Source organism: Gossypium hirsutum, chromosome A01 (genome assembly GCF_007990345.1).
Source record: "Gossypium hirsutum isolate 1008001.06 chromosome A01, Gossypium_hirsutum_v2.1, whole genome shotgun sequence".
Lineage (NCBI taxonomy): Eukaryota > Viridiplantae > Streptophyta > Magnoliopsida > Malvales > Malvaceae > Gossypium > Gossypium hirsutum.
Window position 1 is genome coordinate 11,187,719 of NC_053424.1, and position 19,437 is coordinate 11,207,155.

Sequence of the window (19,437 nt, forward strand, 5' to 3'; positions counted from 1 at the left end):
TCTTGCAAATTTTGGAGAACCGTCATCCAATTTTCTTCTGTAATATCATCTCGCCTCGATGTAGCTACTAACTCCTTCAGTGGAGAGTAATTTTTAGAGAAGATACGATACGAGACCTTTTCCACTTTCCAAAAATGGCTATTAAACCAAGATAGCAAGAGTTGTGGACATCCAATAAATCTCTCTTCACCCGCTTTTCGACAAACATTCAATGATCTGAAAGTTTCAGCCAAGATTGCGGGTACAGGTGTGGTCCCTTTACCAAGCCTATCAAAAAGATCGAAAACCGCCTCGTCTACATGCCCCAAAGTTTTAGGGAAGATAACCAATCCGTAAATGCTCAGGGCGAAGACATCTACCCTTTTCTTCACATCGGGGTGCGTTAAGATTAGATCTCTCAGGTTCTTCCAAGGAATGTATTTACAATCTCCTTTTTGCTTGATCTGGGTCGTAACCTACTTTTCGCTCATCCCTGTGATGTTCATCAGCTTTTTTGAAAATACTGGGACGTTGGCAAGTCTGGAATAAATTCTGTCAACCTGAATCTTCGGGCAATGGAGCAAGGCCGTGTACTCTTCTATAGTAGGTACCAAATCTATCTTCCCGAAAGTGAAACAACTATAAGCAGAATTTCAATATTAGGCTAGGGCTCGAAATAGGTGTTCGTCTACCTTGACATCGAACAGATAACGTAAATCACCATAATGACAATAGAATAGCTGTTTGACCTCGTCATCTCACTGACCCCAAATTTCTTTCATTTCTTTGCGATTATTCTGAGTTACGCTAATCCGAGTAAAATCCCACAACTCTGACACGTACCCTTCGGCAAGACTATCACCTCTCTCTTGTTGTGTTGTCTCAGCCCATATCCGGACAACCGCGTTGTCCTCTACTTTATCAAAAAACCTTTTTTCTATGATAAGCTATCTACTTAGCAACCGAATGTGAATTAACACTTTTTGTGATGAAAATGTCATGCAAATACAATCGAAGTAAAACAAAGCAGGTCAGTATTTCATACGCAGTTTAAAGAAAACAAAGAATAATAAATATAGCACTTGCTTAGGTAACCAATAGGGTTTCGGAGTGGCTCTACCTAGGGTGGGTTCTTAAGGCTCGTTACATGGGGTTCGGTTCTAGAGTAAAGGTACTTGAACCGGCAGATTCCTCGATCTTCACCCATTATAGGCTCATACAGACCGAGTTCAGTTCAGGGGAATACATTTCCCTATGGCTGCACGGAGATGAAAATCTCACAAAGACATAGGTACGGATGTATCCCGAAAGCAATCCACTATCCTGCACGGAGGTGAAAACCTCACGAAGGAGTAGTTTCTCATTCCCACTTAAAAGGGTTGACCACAGCGGTCATGTAATGCAATATGCAAAACTTATTTAAAGACTCAAACCAACGCAACAGGTATTATATCATAAACCACAAAAAATAGCTAATGAAATACAATGAAAAGATCGTATTTCAAAACCAAATTTTGAATTTTTGATAAAAAGACAAAAGTTAATCAACTTGTGGCTTAACTCTCTTGTTTGGTCCCTAGTGGGGTCGCCAAGCTGTCGAAACCATTTTTTGAGAAACGAAAATCGACTTAGATTTTGAAAATGAAAGCGAATAGAGGAGTCGCCACCAATCCTTTTTGATGAGGCGTGATCGGGTCACCTCAAATTAATCATTTAATAAAAGTTAAGATTTACTAAAACGATACTTTTTGGGTCTACGAAAATAAAAAATGAGTTCGGGAGTCGGTTACGCACGAGGAAGGATTAGCACCTTCGATGCGCCCAAAAATTGGTTCCTAGTTGATGAATTAGTGTCTTAGTGTCGAAAATTGAAAACTTAAAATACTTTGAAATACGATCCCTTTTTTTGTAAAAAAAAATATTCAAACGTTAAAGACCTTCTCATCTCGAAGCAACGAAATGTCACATCCAGTGAGTTAGGACACAACATCTCGAACTTTTGAGAATAAGCTTTCCTTTTACTTAAAAATCCGTGTATTTTAACTACTTTTCAAAAGGATATTTGGTTAGTTAAGGCAAATGAGGAAAATCGAAACCCAGTAAGTTAGGGCACGTTTCCTCGAATTTCCCAAATACTGAATATTGCCTTTATTTTAAAACAAATTCTTATTTTGAGGTGACAAAGTGTCACGCCCGGTAAGTTAGGGCACAACACCTCGTACTTCCGAGAATAAGCATTTTTTCGTATTCTGATTTAAGAAGATTATGTCGTTATTTAGATTAAACGAGAAAAACCGAAACCCAGTAAGTTAGGGCACAATTTTCTCGAATTGTCTAAATACGAAACTTGTTTTATTTTAGAAAACCCAATTATATGCGTCGAGTAAAAGACCAATGTAATCATAATTGTATGGTGAAACGAGAAACAAATCGCAGCATTAACATGCATAATAATAACAAAGGTGATGATATAAACAACAATAATAATGACGAATAATATGAATTTGCAGATATATTGTGACATATATGAATAAACGAATAGACATAATGAAATAATAATAATGAGAACAAAACGAAATAAAAATGAAATAAATACGACGATAAAAGAAATAACAAAGCAAATTATAGCGTAAATTTAATTTTAAATCGGGGGTAAGCGAATAAACATTTATTTTTTATTTAATTTAATTTTAAATACGATGATATAAAAAATAAAATTTATTTTTTATTTATACGATGATATAAATACGTTTTTTATATAAGCGTAAATTAATTAAATTTAATTTAATTTTAAAACGGCAACGTTTGACCCATAGTATTTAAGTCATTTTTTATTTTTTTTTATTTGCTTCATTCTTCTTTTAAAAAAAACAGAGGACCCTCCCCCACCTTTTTTCTTCTTCAGTTAGGGTTTCTAAACCCACCCTTGCCGCCGACATTGTGGTTCCTTGAAACCACCGGAGCCTGCACCGTCGATGAGGGTCAAGACCACGAGGATCCAGGTGAGTTTTTTCTTTTATGTTTTTATTTAAAAACGGTTTATAATGAAAACAATAAGATAAATAAAAAAATAAACTAAATGAATAGAAGAAAGGAGATTAAAATCAACCTTTTTATCTTCTGTTGTTTTGCTTTTTGATTTTCAATATTCGAGTCTACAATATTTTTTCTCCTTTTTTAAGAACAGAACAACAATCGAAAGAAGAAAAAAAAAAGAGAAAAAATCCCCCTGAGAATGCTTTTTTGTTCGACTTATATAGCCGTTTACAATGCTTTTTAACCATTTTTGCTGCTTGCGTGTCTGCTTCATTTTGCAGAGTAGTTGATGGCGGTGGAGTGGGGGTATGGTGGCTGATGGTGGACGTGACAGGCATATGGTCAGAAGACCTTAGGTGCGACGCACCTAGGGTTTGTTTTTGTTCTTTTTTTTTTATTTTGGTATTGAGTTAGGGTTAGACATTGGGTTAATGTAATTGGGTTAGGTCTGTTTGTTGTTTGGGCTGTTAAGTTTTATTTTGTTTTGGGTTTAAGGTTGGCTCAAAATTGGCCTACAACACTCTTTCAGTCCTTTTTTGTTCTCTCAGCCTTCCCTACTCCGGCCTTGGCACTGGTGAATTTTTGCCGCGACTGCCACCATTTGCCGGCAGCGGTTTCGCCGTCCACGGTGGCTAGAATCACAAAAAGACTCCCTTTTCGTCCTTTCGACTTCCACAATCAGGATATAAAGGCCAAAAGCCTTAAAAGGTAAAAATAATAATAATAATAATAATAATAATAAAAGCTTCAAGCTTTTCTTTTTCTATTCGTCTCTTTTATGTATTTTTTTATTTTTATTTTTTTGCTTTCGAAAAAGTAAATAAATACAAAAAAAAAATCACCTTTGAAGTTTTTTTTTTGTATTTCGATTGCTTTTTTATTATTATTTCCCAACATCCTCATTACAATTTGTTTTTTTAGGCTCTTATATAGCCGAATTACAATGTTACTTTTTCTATTTTTCTACTATTCTTGTTACTGTTTTTGTCCTTTTCCATTCCCTTTTTGTAGGTACCGACGCGGTCAATGGAGGGGAGAGAAGAGGCGCCCTTTCCCGTTTTGGTGCAAGCTGATAGACGCGCGTCAGGCCTCAAGACGAGGAACGCGCGACGTGATTGAGGAGAAGTGGCAAGGGGGCTAGGGTTTCTTTTGTTTTACTGAAAAATGTTTAAGTTAGTAGGCCATTAAGCCATTAGGTTTTTTTTTAAAATTATTTTGGGTTATTTTGGGTCTGATTTTTTTTTTTTGTAAATGGACTGTTTTTAATTTAGACTTAAAAATTTTTTATTTTATTTGGTTTAGTTTGGGCCTGGGTAAAAATGGCCTATTACAGCTGCCTCTCTTTGCTTGTTAACGTGTAACGGGAATGGAGCAAAGACTTTAGAAAAGACCAATTTTGCCCAGTCTTGCAGAATCTTGACTTTTTTGGTGTTTCTCTTTTTCAAGTAGTCTCATATTAACCCACTGCAACTTCAAAGGTATAGGATTTGTCACTTCAATCTGCTCCACTGCAACTTCAGAGAGATAAGATTAGTAGATTCAATCTGTTCCACTGCAACTTCAAGGAGATAAGATTTATAGCTTCAATCTGCTCTACTGCAACTTCAGAGAAATAGGATTCGTGACTTGAAGCTTTAATATGTTCCACTGCAACTTCAGGGAAATAAGATTCGCTATCTTCAATCTGCTCCACTGCAACTTCAGGGAGATAAGATTTGTAGCTTCAATCTACTCTACTACAACTTCAGAGAGATAAGATTCGATATCTACAATTTACTCCACTACAACTTCAGGGAGATAAGATTTGTAGCTTCAATCTGTTCTACCATACAGCAAGGCCATCATTTTCATCCTTAAAAAGTTCCAGAAACATAGGATCAGCAACATCAATTGTACAGCTTTCCTCGGACCTAGAGTCTCCTCCTTCATCTCCAATGGTAGAACCCGTATAAGCTTCATCCATGAGTGCAAGTAGGATCCATATCATATAAGGGAATTTTACCATTTGCACTACTTAAGGAGTTTTTACTTAAAATATACAATTTATAAAGTCCCACGTACAACTTTAGGAGCCGCACTCTTCTGGATAGAAGCTATACTGCTTCCTATTAATGACCCTGAGCTTCATTCTACCTTTTCCAATGCGACAACCAAGACTAATGTTGACAAACAAAAGTCAGAAAGCATAATTAGTTTATGAAGAAATAAAAAAAAATCACTTCATCCTACAACAAACCAGCTGAATGGGTATAGAGCACAAAACAAATAAAAGGGAATAAAAACCACCCTTTTAATCATTGGCTAGCAAGTGACATAAAAACCTTGGGTCGCTCAACTCCCTATAGCCTCCTCTATCATCACAACCCCCAAAATAATCATTCTTCAATAACGGACTCATCTTCTGCTCCTAATGGTAAACACAATCTCTATAACCCACACAAAATCACTATTAGTTCGCGTACCTTTCAACACGACCAAATTATTATATAAATCACTGCCCTTCATAGAGAAATTTGGTATCATCTTGAAAGCAAAATGCCACCACTAGGAGGGAAAACAAAGTTATCCCAAAATCATACCTTTTGAATAATAAACCCTTAAGCTTGGATGCTTAGATAAAATCTGCACACAAGATCCTTCAATCTCACCCACTTCCCTACTCTCAGTTATCTTTATCTAATCCCTAATAATCAAATCCTCGTTATTGCCTGCATTCAACCCTAACAATTATCACATGTATATAGGCATACATTGAAAAATATTTTTATATAAATTTATGCTCAAAATTGTTCACAATTTCTTAATGAAACTAATATGAAAAAACATTTAAAATCAAAGAAAGGAAAAAGTATAAAAAATAGGGTTTAATAATTTAAATTTTTTGTTTCACCCAAAAAAACTAATTGATGGAGAACAGAAAGAAAAAACACAGAAAAAGACACACTTCCATGAACTGTCCATTTACCTTCAGCAGTTTTCAACACTCTTTTCTTGAAGCTCCTTTCTTACTCACCATTTACTTTTCCTCTGAAATATATGTATATAAATTCAGTGTTGTACTCCTGAGAAAGAATATGAATTTTATGTTGTACTCCTGAGAAAGAAGACAAATAAAACATTTATGGATGATTTTCATTTTTTTTAAAATACTTATCCTTGCGTTTTAATTTTTTTTTGTATTTTTCAAAGATTTTTCTATCATTTTATTGATGTTGGTTCAGGGAAAAAGAGAATTTAAAATTTTGCATATAGATAGATTATTAGGTAAATTAAACTTTTTTTATAGTTTTATTAAACATTTATTGATGATTCTATCTCTTTTCTTCAAATTTTTTATTTTGTATTTTTGAAAGGTCTTTCTATCATTTTGATTGATATTGATTCAGGGAAAAAAGAATTTAAAAATTTATAGATAAACAGAAAGATATATAAACTAAACTAAAAAAACTTTTTTTTAGATGGCCAATATTGGTGTAAATGGTGAAAACGTGAGTTGTGATATCCAACAAAATAATATTTTGGAAGTGTCCAACAATGGTTATTTTGAGAATATTCAAAATATAGTTGTAGCAGGGGATGAAGTGTAAGTGTTTCTTAATTATTCTTAATTTTCCCTAGGGATTTTTCTTTCAAAAATGAATTTGGCAAGAGTTTAATTTTTTCATTCTTCTTTTCTTTTGGCAATTAGTCCTATTGTGGGATTACAAGAAGCTCCTGGGTATGACATTGAGGTTAACTATAACCAGTTTGGGGCAAATCCTCCTCCTAAAATAAATCCATTTGTTTCGTTCATTTTTTTATACTTTATTAGAAGTTTAGTCTGATCTAATTTGTTAAATATAAAATATTTCTAGTCATTCCTAAAGCAAGTCTATGATGCTATGTAAGATTCATGTTAATCACTTTTTTTTCAGAAAAAAAAAAAAGAAACCCAGATTTCTTGAGAGTAGAAAAAAAAACTAGAATTTAAAGTCTATTTGAAGATGAGCACTATCATTTTGAAAAGAAAATCAAACCTGTTTATTTCAATACAAATGAAAACAGAATTAAAAAACCCTACATTTTGAAGTTTATTTGATGATGACTAAAATAATTATCATTTTGAAAAGAAAATAAAAAAGTTGAAGCCTAATTATTTCAATAGATAGATTATTAGGTAAATTAAACTATTTTTTTTAGTTTTATGAAAGATTTATAGATGATTCTATCTTTTTTTTCTTCAAATTTTTTATTTTATATTTTTCCAGGAATAAAGAATTTAAAATTTTATAGATAGATAGAAAGATAGATAAACTTATAGTGTTCAACAATGGTTATTTTGAGAATATTCAAAATATAGTTGTAGCAGAGGATGAAGTGTAAGTGTTTCTTAATTATTTTTAATTTTCCCCAGGGATTTTTCTTTCAAAAATGGATTTGGCAAGCGTTTAATTTTTTCTTCTTCTTTTCTTTTGGCAATTAGTCCTATGGTGGGATTACAAGAAGCTCCTGGGTATGAAATTGAGATTAATTATAACCAGCTTGGGGCTAATCCTCCTCTTGAAATGAATCCAATGGTATTTTTTTCAATTTCTTTATTTTGTTCATTTTTTTGATACTATGTTAGAAAATGTTTTAGTTTCCATAAGTTTAATCTAATTTAATTTGCTAAACATAGAGTTTTATGTTAATCACTTTCTAAAATGAAAAAAAGAAAAAGAAACCCAAATTTCTTTAGAGTACATAAAAATCCTAGAATTTAAAGTCTATTTTGAAATGAAAATCAAACCTGTTTATTTCAATACATAATAAAAACATTTTGAAGTTTATTTTATGATAACCAAAATAATTATCATTTCGTAAAGAAAATAAGAAAGTTGAAATAGAGAGATTATTAGGTTTTTTTTATCATTTTGATTGATGTTGATTCAGGGGAAAAAGAATTTAACGAAAGATAGAATTTAAAAATCTTAATTAAACTAATGTGAAAAAACATTTAATATAAAAGAAAGGAAAAAGTATAAAAAATAGGGTTTAATAATTTAAATTCTGTTTCACCAAAAAAAAATGGAACAACAGAAAACAGAAAGTAAAAAAAAACACATTTTCATGAATTAACCATTAAATCCTTTAACCAATCCTATTTTAAAGAAATGCCACATCAGCAAATACCCTCAACGGTTTTCAACACTCTTTTCATAATCTCCTTTCGTACTCAACATTTATTTTTCCTCTCAAATATATATAAACTCAGTTTTGTAATTTTGAGAAAGAAGATAAATTTTATGTTTCACCTAAAAAAAAATTAACCGAGAACAGAAAGCAAAAACACAAAAAACACATAACTTTCATGAACTGTCCATTAAATCATTTAACTAATCATATTTTAAAGAAGTGTCATGATCCTCATTAGTTTTCAATACTCTTTTTTTAAGACTCGTTTCTTTCTCACCATTTACTTTTCCTTTCAAATATATATATAAACTCAGTGTTGTACTCCTGAGAAAGAAGATAAATATTATGTTTTATTCATGAGAAAGAAGACATATCTATTCATCATTTTTTTGTTTAAGGTATGGTAACAGATAGATTATTATGTAAATTAAACTTTTTTTTTAGTTTTATTAAACATTTATAGATGATTATATCTTTTTTCTTCAAATTTTTTATTTTGTATTTTTCAAAGGTTTTTTTATCATTTTGATTGATGTTGATTCAGGAAAAAAAAAACATAAAAATTTATACATAGATAGAAAGATAGATAAACTTAAAAGGTAAATTAAACTAAAAAAATCTCTTTTTTTAGATGGCCAATATAGGTTGAAATGTTGAAAACATGAGTGATGGTATCCAGCAAAATAACATTTTGGAAGTGTTCAACAATAGTTATTTGAAGAATATTCAAAATATAGTTATAGCTGGGAAAGAAGTGTAAGTGTTTCCTACTTAATCTTAATTTTTCCCAAGGATTTTTCTTTCAAAAATGGATTTGGCAAGAGTTTAATTTTTTCTTCTTCTTTACTTTTGGTAGTTAGCCGTATGGTGGGATTACAAAGAAGCTCTTGGGTATGACATTGAGGTTAATTATAACCAGCTTAGGACAAATTCTACTCTTGAAATGAATTCAGTGGTAAATTTTCATTTCTTTGTTTTATTTATTTTTATTTTATACTTTGTTATAAAACATAAAATATAAGGTTCATGTTAATCACATTTTTTCAGAGAAAATAAAAAGAAAACGAAACCCAAATTTCTTTAGAGTTCAAAAATACCCTAAAATGTAAAGTCTATATGAAGATGACCAATATCATTTTGAAAAGAAAATCAAACACGTATATTTCAATACAAATGAAAACAGAATTAAAAGACCCTACATTATGAAGTTTATTTGATGATGACTAAAATAATTATCATTTTGAAAAGAAAATCAAAAAGTTAAAAGCCTAATTATTTCAATAGTTAGATTATTAGGTTCAATTGATAGATTGTTAGGTAAATTCAACTATTTTTTTTTTTAGTTTTATTAAACATTTATAGATGATTCTATCTTCTTTTTTTCTTCAATTTTTTTCTTTTGTATTTATTAGGTAAATAAATATATTGACAAAGAATAAAGGAGGCACTATCAACGCCAGCAATTGAAGTTAATAATGTGAAATTAAAAAAAAAAAAAAGTGAAGCAAGTCAGATTTTTTCTCTCTGATTTTCACCTTGTATACAAAGAATTCAACTTGGAAGTAGAATTACACCATTTATGTTCCATGATTCTATGATACATCATCAGCAGTTGAATGTACCATAATGTGCTAACAGTAAAATCCATAATCAAAATGAACTTACAAGATGAATCTAAAAACTGGAAACTCTAATAAAATTAGGGACTCCAGAGATGCCTTTCTATTGGATAAGGTCATTGCTATCTTCTTCTCGGAAGAATATCTGGAAACGAAAAATCATGGAAGGGTGGACCTGCATCCGAAACAATAAAGTTACTCAAAGATTGTAATGGAAGAGAGCCAAACCCTATTGATTTCATCTGTTCAAAAGCAGAAGAAAGTAGTACGCAAGGGGGAGGGTAAGTGGCATGGTCTCTTACCTTCCTGCTCACCAAGAATGTAAAATGGAATATGCGCAATCATTTTTGTGCCTCCATCATTCCAGTTGACGGTGCCTGGATTGTGTGGGTGCCCATGTGAAGGCTGGGAAGGTCCCAAGACAGACAGACAGATAGCGGGGTCATCCATTAATCCCAGATAATCACGAGCTCGCCTCCAAACCCTTGAATCTGATATTCGAGATCGAGCAACCTGAATATGAATTGTTAGCCAAAAGCAACATTATTAAGTTAGAAAATTCATTTCCTTCTTTACAACTATTTGACCAAAGTAAATGTCCAAAATTGGATTCAGACAACCTTGCCCAATGCTACACGTGCCCTTGGCAATAGTTCACGGTGATATGTAGCAAGCTTGGCAATAGCTGTGATAACAAAACACAGAAGCCTCGACTGTGATGACTTTCTGAAGTTCCTGCTGTCAGAATTGATAGACTCCTGCCTCAGACCTAGACGACTTCCGAAACCAAGAATAAAGTCAGCATATAACAACCAACATTAGAAAGAAATTTTTTTGAGAAAACATATAAAAAGAGCTACGAAAATATTACCTAGATGAAAGGTTTTCATACAAAAGTAGCTCTAAACTTTCAAAAAGTTCCCTAGCTGCATCTTTGTGAGATCCACCACCCCCACCATGCTCTCCTACAGCCCAACACAATTGTAACGCCAATTCTGTCTATTTAAAGAAAAAAAACATATGAAGTCAGAACCCTAATGCATGAAAACCAATTTACCGAAACATAGGATGTAATTATTGACCTTTTCTGGGCTGTCATATGCTTCCCCGAGTCTGTCAACTATAGGCTTCTGCAGAAGGTTAAAAGGACTATAAGTTAGACAAAATAATAACACTACAAATAAAGTTCCATCATAATTATGAAAAAGGACAAAAGAATTGCAATCCTATAAGACATCATTCAGTAACAATTAATGTAGATGCTTAATACAAACTGGAAAAGTAAAATATATGGAGAAACTCGAGTGAATAATACCTTCAAAAGTGCAATAAAATCTGGAGAACGCTGAAATGAAGCAAGCATGAACTCTAGGAGCCTTCTACGAACCTGCCCAAATATAGCTTCTCAGAAATACAAGCTATTCGAATCTCAGCATCTAAATTGATGTCCTATTACATGGACATTTACAAGAAGAGCTTTGAATCCATACAAAAATCCAATGATGCTAACCATTTTACTTACATAACATAAGCACTTTAGTATGGACCCAAATAATTAATGTAAGGGAGGATCTAGAGGGTGGTACATACTGTAGATAATATGAAAACCACAAGGTAGTAGCCCCACAAGAAATACAATAAAAGAACTAATATTTCGAAAATGTATACAAACCTCATACATATAGTTCTTGTCAGGAAATAATGTAGAATTTCTAGCCATCAGAATGGGAATTAATGCACAGATTAATGCTACAAAAGAGAGGCAAGAACACAAATTAAGATACAAGCAATGAGTATCGACACTTAAAATAAATCTAAATCCTGTAGATAGAGTTATATAAGCACTAAAAAGGATATCAAATGGATTAAAAAAACATAAAACATACAGTTATTTGCATCGCGCAAAGCTATAGTAAAGTACATATCAAGAAGCCGAGGTGTGATACTGAGTATCTGCTTTAATCTATCAGACTGAGGGCTATTTATTGAAGCTTGTAGTACTGCAGCAACCCCAGGAGAAGTCCAATGGCGTTCCTGAAACAATCAATCTTCTGTCAAATGTCGACTTATTTCAACTACAGAAAGAAAAGAGATATTAGTACAAAAACAAAACAAAAACCAGGTCAGCCTAGTTATAGACACAACTCATACCTCAAAAAATATGATATTGTACTATTGGAAGAGTGTACAATATTAAAGTAAGCTAGCCTTAATTTAGAAATGCAAAGTGCTGCTTTTACTTGCATTAATAGAAATTCAAAATACTTGATATAGAGAATATGAACAATCTAAATTTTAAAAAGCAAAGTACTCTACAAGAAGACAGAGAAACAAATTCCTAATTAAAAAAGTCTGTAATGGTTACACAACTATACTTTCCTCAAGTAATACTATGATTGTAACTGCTTTCATCTAATTGTAAATGGAGTTTAATAAATAGAAGACCATACAGCAAGACCATCATTTTCATCCTTAAGAAGTTCCAGAAACACAGGATCAGCAACATCAATCGTACTGCTTTCCTCGGACTCAGAGTCTCCTCCTCCATCTCCAATGGTAGAACCCGTATAGGCTTCATCCATGAGTGCAAGTAGCATCTGTATCATAAAAGGAAGTTTACCATTTGCACTACTAATGAGTTTTTACTTAAAATATACAATTTAATAAAGTCCCAGATATAACCTCAGGAGCCGCACTCTTCTGGATAGAAGCTATACTGCTTCCGATTAGTGACCCTGAGCTTCGTTCTACCTTTTCCAATGCAACAACCAAGACTAATGTAGACAAATGAAAGTCAGAAAGCATAATTAGTTTACGATGAAATAAGAAAAATTCACTTCATCATTCAACAAACCAGATGAATGCACATAGAACACATAACAAAGAAAAGGGAATAAAAATTATCATATCAACCATCCATCAATCTATTTATGTTAAAGAGCGCTTAGAATGAATGCAAATGAAGTTTTAAAATGCAAAATGAGGTGAAAAGGTGTATGAAATAAGTGCAGACAAGAGGACAATACAGTCAATTGAGAAGCCCAGACAATAAACTCACTTGGCAAATCTACTAAAGATGGAAATAGGGGGAGAAATGATCCAGGTGATACCAATCCTGGAAAAACCTTGAGAAATGCCTTTTCTAATCTGCAAACCACACATGATGATCCTCAATAGCACTTTAAAACAAACCATTTATGAGTACTGTATGTTTAACTGCTTATTCTGTAAACTACATCACATGGATTTAGTATCAGTTTAGCCTGTTTATTACTGATAAAGGTTCTCCAGAAGTGGAGACAAGAACATAGAGAAAACAAGCTATTGCCATTCAGGTAATATACCACATACTGAACACTCATAAGACTAAGTCCGCTGAAATGGAAACAACCTTAGATAGGAGAACTTACTTTTCTCCGTTCCATGCAATCAGCTTCAGAAGCAAAGGGAAAAACTACAAAGAAATAAGGAGTATTAGTAAGAGATGCAAAGGGATAATTACTTGATTCCATATTTAGTCCACTGTTTAATTAGAAGGCTTCAATTTAGAAGAAAAATACATAATTGGCAAAGGGAAGATGAGCTATAACAAGTAAAATAACAGAGGGAATGAATTGCTGATAAACGTGGCACCTTTGAGCTTCAAAACATAAAGCAACTCCAACAGGATTACTCAAAAATGGTAGTTTGACAGAACAAGCATATTTAGATGTTTTAACTTCACCGTTAAATGATTTGTTAATGATCAAACGAAAATGTATTAACTCATACTTGGAAGGAACAAAGTATATAGAGGGTTCTCAATTTTCATTCAGTGCAGCAGAGTCAAAATTGTTTTTGGGACAAAATTACATATATGCGTACTGCATAGTACATAAATTTAAATTTTCTATTCTTTAGGTTCTGTATCTTCCAATCTTTTATTTACCAACAAATATGTTATACACGTCTAAAGCCATATGACAGTAATAGCATCAATTTCATAAATTTAAACAACATGCTCCAAAAAGCAATGCAAATTCTTAAGATATCAAGAATCTTTAATACCTTAAAATGCATTATGTTTATCAAAAGAATCTGCTAAGAATCCTAATTCATTGATCATACCTGAGGTAGTAAGTTGGGGAAAGAAAAAAGAAGTTTGTCCTTGTTTACATTTAGAAAATCAAGAGTTGCAGCTGCAACAACAGGATCTGCGAACTCACTGTAATCAACATAAGAACAGTGCTAAGCATAAAGTTTAAGGAAAACAGAATGTTTAAATTCATAAAAAGCATGCTGACATAAGAGAATAGGCAAGATAAAGTGAATGCGAAGAAAAAAAAAACGTCATGTAGATTAGCGTCGTAGCAAACAGATTAACTAATTATACATCTACAGGATGGCGCTTAAATTCAAAAAATGCACGCTGCAAATATGTCATTATGCTTCATTTTTATCCAATCAAGTTCTTTATTTATTTATTTATTTATATTTATGAAGAGAAATATCTTTTCAAAGTAATAAAACAAATCAAATAAACATAGTAGCTCAAAACTTATCTTTAGAAACAAATAAGAAAAACAATATAAAGTCTTCATCATCTAACGTTTGTCCAAATACTCTGTATCATTACCGGCTCAAACATGAACGGAAAAATGTCCTCAGACTAGGGTCAGCATCATGGAGAACCACCTCTCCAAAATCAAGGAAAAATTGAAGAATGACCTATTCAATAAATCCAAAAGAACAAAGATGAAGAAAGTTATAAACAATACAGCTAAACTACAATGCTGTAATATACAAACACTTTAACTAGGGCCATCTAATCAATGAAGTGATATTTGAATTTTGATCCATACAATCTTTTCCCTCATATCTCAAACCAGCCTTTACACAATGCAGAACCTTTTGCGGCCTTTGATGACTTAAACTTTAGAAAAGTAGCCATTTTAAAAAAAAAAAAAATTCAATATTTTACTTTCCCAATTGGAAATTATCTTAAGAAGATATTACATATCAAAAATTGCCCATTTCCGTACATCAGTATAAACTACTACACACATACATCAGTATAAACTAAGTCACTAACAAATCAAAATTCAGTACATGATTGAAATAGTAAATGACGTTTAGACAAAATTGCACACAAAACATTCAAGTAGTTCTAAAATTTTCTAAAAATCAAATAAAAAATCAGGCAAATAGAAGAAAACCCAAACCAGTAAGAGAATTCCGTTGGGAGAGGTAGGTTGAGAGAGGGAAGCAATAGAGCGTTGGAAGAGCTTGTTGATATGAGGATAAACCCTAGCGACCAAATCCTCAGAGTATTTCTCTTCTTGTCTACAGAAATCGCAGAGTTTCTTGACGGCGTGAAGAAGAGAAGGATCGGAGGCTGGATCGTTAGCGAAACTCGAGTCTCTTGCACTGTTCGATACGGTTCGAAGATAGAAGTCCCAATCTCGTTCTCGATCGCTCATTTTCCTTTCTTTTTCCGTTCTTTCCGAGAACGAAAAGTTCCTGCGACGGTTTTTTCCTCGAGGCGACGAAAGCGTTCGAAACGATGCGTTTTATATTTTACTAATTACCGAATGCTCCTTTATTTTCACTTTTATTATTTTTTAAAACTGCTAATTTCATTTTTTTCTTTTGGAAAGTTTTACTATTATATATACCATATCCTCGCTCAGTAAGTTTTAACTCAATTAATACGAAATTATTGTCAAATATAGGAGGATATAGGTTCAATGCATATTTAAATAGTTAAAACTTTTTAATTGATGAAAAATAAAAAACAACCGAATAAATCCGTAAACTCAAATTCACATTTACATTAGTAATAATATTTAAAGTTGGATTAAATTTTTTTAATAATTTTTTAATGGAATCAATTATAGTGATGACATTGACTAACAGATAGCTCGACTGGTTGGATATCAGGTGGAGTTTAGAAAACATCGACTATACATTATCTTTTATATACTTGATGAATTCATTGACTCCTTTGAATTGCCAGTTACTGCGCTCCCTCCAAATTACGCAGATGTAAGCACTCCATACCAATTTCAGAACCACTGTGATTCAATGCTATGACTTAATCTTCTTTCTCATTATTCCGCCTTCTTGCTTTTCTTCCGCTACTGCTTCTTCGAGAAAAAAAATTCTTCATCTTAAAGGTAAAAGAAAGAAAATCTTGTAGGATTGGCAACGTTTCAAGGTTCTGAGATTATTCCTTATTCCACTTCTTGAGGGCTTTCCAATTGCTATGCAAGTGAAAATGGTGAATGTAGACAGGATTAGCAATTTACCCGATTCAATTCTTGGTTATATTCTCTCTTTTCTTTCTACAAAAGAAGCTGTTGCAACCTCCATTCCATCTTCCAAGTGGAGATATCTTTTCGTTTTAGTTTCTAATCTTGACTTTGAATTGGACGAAAGCAGCCAAATGCTTAAAATTTCCACCATTGAAAGTTTCATGTGTTTCGTCGACAGAGTGCTGTTTTTCCATAATACGGTAAACATCAATGCATTCCGTCTCAGGTGCGGAAAAAGGGTTGACTCGGATCGTGTTTACGGCTGGATATCTGCTGCAATTTGGCGTGGGGTTAAGCATCTTGGTTTAAGCATCTCTCTTGACAACTTCACTTTGCCTGGTGTTTTGTGTTTAAAAGGTGGCAACGACAGCAGCAAAGTTTAAGAATCCATGCAAAACCTACGTTGCATGCATGAAACCAGAAACTCGGCTGAAGCATGTTGAAATCCATTGTGCAATTCGACAAGCCTTGTTTGTTTAGTTGACTTTTGTTAGTCTATGGTGTAATCATTATTTGTTTTGATCAGCTAAGGTTAAAATGTGTGCTTAGCTGATTTAGTAGTCAAATTAGGTTGTCATTTTGTTGATGTAAACCTTTAGTTACTTGCACAAGCAAGCTTTGTTTTCTTTCTATGTAGTTTTTGTTCTATTTATGTATGTAACCATGCACTTATTCGGGTAATGAGAAAAACACTTTGCTCATTCAACTTTTTGCTTGTTCTTGCTCCTGTTTTAATCTTTCAAACATCTAAAACATTCATCTAAGTTGTTTTTAAACTTTTTTTGCTAAGTTAGAAACCAACAAATGGTATCGGGAGCCTGTTGTCTTTGAGGGCCTCTTGTTGTGTGCTGTGTGTTTGAAAGAAAAGAAGCAAGAACTATCTTTGTTGCTCAGAGTTTTGGAAGCTGCGTGAAGATGAGCTTCTCACCACCACCTCCACCTGTGTTTGCTGGTGAAAGCTACAATATATGGGCTGTCAAAATGAAAACATATCTACAGGCACATGACCTGTGGAATGTTGTCCAAAATGACACAGAACCACCACCCTTAAGAGCTAATCCCACGATAGCTCAGATAAGGTAGTATAATGAAGACTGTGCAAAGAAGTACAAGGCCATGTCATGCCTTCAAAGTGGAGTTTCAGATGCTATCTTCACAAGGATAATGGCCTGCGACACACCAAAGGAGGCCTGGGACAAACTCAAGGAAGAGTTTCAAGGCTCAGACAAAACCAGGCAGCAACAACTCATCAACTTGAGAAGGGACTTTGAGAATCTGAGAATGAAAGACTCAGAAACCATCAAGCAGTATGCTGACAGAATTATGTCTACTGTCAACAACATAAGACTGCTTGGAGATGACTTTAGTGATCAGAGGGTAGTGGAGAAAGTCATAACAACCTTGCCAGAGAAGTATGAATCCAAGATTTCTTCCCTGGAGGATTCGAGGGACTTATCTGCCATTCCCTTGACAGAACTGATAAATGCTCTCTATGCTCAAGAGCAAAAAAGAGCAAACAGAATGGAGGAGTATTCTGAGGGAGCTTTTCAAGCTAGGAGTAGAGAGAGCTCAAGCTTCAGCTCGAATCACAAAGGCAAGAAGCCTTGGTCAGAAAAGAAAGAAAGGGGAAAGAAGGAAGCTGCCAAGAAAAAGTTTCCACCCTATGTTCATTGCAAAAGAACAACTCACCTTGAGAAATATTACTGGTACAGGCTTGACATTCAGTGTAGAGGCTGCAAACAGCTTGGTCACATTGAGAAAGTGTGTAAGAACAAACCAAAAGCTCAGTCACAGAATCATAATCAGGCTCAAGTAGCTGAAGACATCGAGGCACAGGAAGAACATGTCTTCACAGCCTCCTGCTTTGCAAGCTCGAGCAAAGTCAGCAAAATTTGGCTGATCGATAGTGGATGCACTCATCATATGGCCTCAGAGGAAAGCATGTTCAAGGAGCTTGACACCTCATTTGAATCCAATGTCAGAATTGGAAATGGTGAGCTTCTCAAGGCTAAAGGCAAAGGCAAAGCAGTGATTTGCACCAAGTCAGGTATTAAAACCATTTCAGAAGTTCTTTATGTACCTGACATTGACCAAAATTTGTTAAGTGTTGGTCAGCTACTGGAGAAAGGGTACTCTCTCCTGTTTGAAGGCAAAATCTGCACAATCAAAGATGCTACTGACCAGGTGTTGGCAAAAGTAGCTATGCAAGATAGAACCTTCAATGTGGATGTAAATCAGTTGCAAGCAAGAGCATATGCAGCTCAGACTGATGAGGCAAGTTTGTGGCACAAAAGAATGGGGCATGTGAACTACAACTCACTCGGGCAAATGCAAAAACTGAATTTGGTTGAAGATATGGCTAAGTTCGAGCCAAACAAAGAGGTGTGTGAAGTCTGTCAGCTTGGCAAGCAAACCAGACTGCCCTTTCCAGTCAACAAGGCATGGAGAGCCCAAGAAAAACTTCAGTTGGTTCACACTGACATCTGTGGACCTATGAAGACCAGCTCACTAAATGGCTGCAAGTATTTTGCCTTGTTCATTGATGACTGCACCAGGTTTTGTTGGGTAACCTTCTTGAAACAAAAGTCAGATGTCACTGACTTCTTTTGCAAGTTCAAGGCTTTGGCTGAAAACCAAGCCAACAGCAAACTCAAGAGCCTAAGGTCAGACAATGGAGCCGAGTATGTGTCTCAGAGGTTCCAGAAGATTTGTGATGATGCTGGCATCCTACACCAACTGACCACTGTCTACACACCACAGCAAAATGGTATTTGTGAGATGAGAAACAGGACTGTTCTTGATATGGCTAGATGCCTACTGTTTGAGGCCAAAATGCCAAACAACTTCTGGGCTGAGGCAGTAAACACATCTGTCTACTTACTAAATAGACTACCAACTAAAGCAGTCAAAGGTAAAACACCCTTTGAGGTCTGGTTCGGGCAGAAACCAATCGTGTCACACTTGAAAGTGTTTGGATGCTTATGCTATGCACTTGTGCCAGCAGAGAAGAGAACCAAGCTGGAAAGAAAGTCTGTGCCAGGGGTATTTGTAGGCTACAGCAGTGTGAAGAAGGGTTATAGGATCTTTGATCCATCAACAAAAAAGGTTATTGTAAGCAGAGATGTCAAGTTCAATGAAGGAAGCTGTTGGAAGTGGAATGGGACAGATGCAAGCTTAGCTGAAGAAGACTTGCAGGACCTTGATCACCAACATGCTGAAGTTGAAAATGAAGCTATGGATGATTTTGATGATATGCCTGTTAGGGGCACCAGAACATTGGCAAACATCTATGAAAGATGTGCTGTGACCATGGTTGAGCCATCCTGCTATGCTGAAGCCTCGAAAGAGAAATGCTG

The 19,437-nt window shown here is 34.1% G+C and overlaps 1 protein-coding gene across 1 annotated transcript; it reads right to left on the bottom strand.

Annotated features, from left to right (window-relative positions):
* Positions 1–9,669: 9,669 nt before the first annotated feature.
* LOC107918158 (AP-5 complex subunit zeta-1) lies at positions 9,670–15,320 on the bottom strand. The gene is made up of 15 exons (XM_041076065.1): positions 14,990–15,320; positions 14,404–14,495; positions 13,896–13,992; positions 13,199–13,242; positions 12,847–12,935; positions 12,471–12,562; positions 12,239–12,385; positions 11,675–11,822; positions 11,461–11,537; positions 11,104–11,175; positions 10,871–10,918; positions 10,660–10,787; positions 10,409–10,565; positions 10,091–10,301; positions 9,670–9,963 (listed from the first exon to the last, which is right to left on the bottom strand). The coding sequence occupies exons 1-15, from the start codon at positions 15,245–15,247 to the stop codon at positions 9,911–9,913; spliced, it is 1,713 nt and encodes a 570-aa protein (XP_040931999.1). The 5' UTR covers positions 15,248–15,320; the 3' UTR covers positions 9,670–9,910.
* Between the last annotated feature and the right edge of the window lie 4,117 nt (positions 15,321–19,437).

What these genes read in the sequence shown, in the direction of transcription:
- LOC107918158 (XM_041076065.1), bottom strand. Translation starts at nt 15,247, where the DNA reads ATGAGCGATCGAGAACGAGATTGGGACTTCTATCTTCGAACCGTATCG. An exon ending in ATTGCATGGAACGGAGAAAA is followed by an intron (nt 12,936 to 13,198) that starts GTAAGTTCTCCT and finishes TGTGGTTTGCAG; the next exon opens with ATTAGAAAAGGCATTTCTCA. An exon ending in CATATGACAGCCCAGAAAAG is followed by an intron (nt 10,788 to 10,870) that starts GTCAATAATTAC and finishes TTCTTTAAATAG; the next exon opens with ACAGAATTGGCGTTACAATT.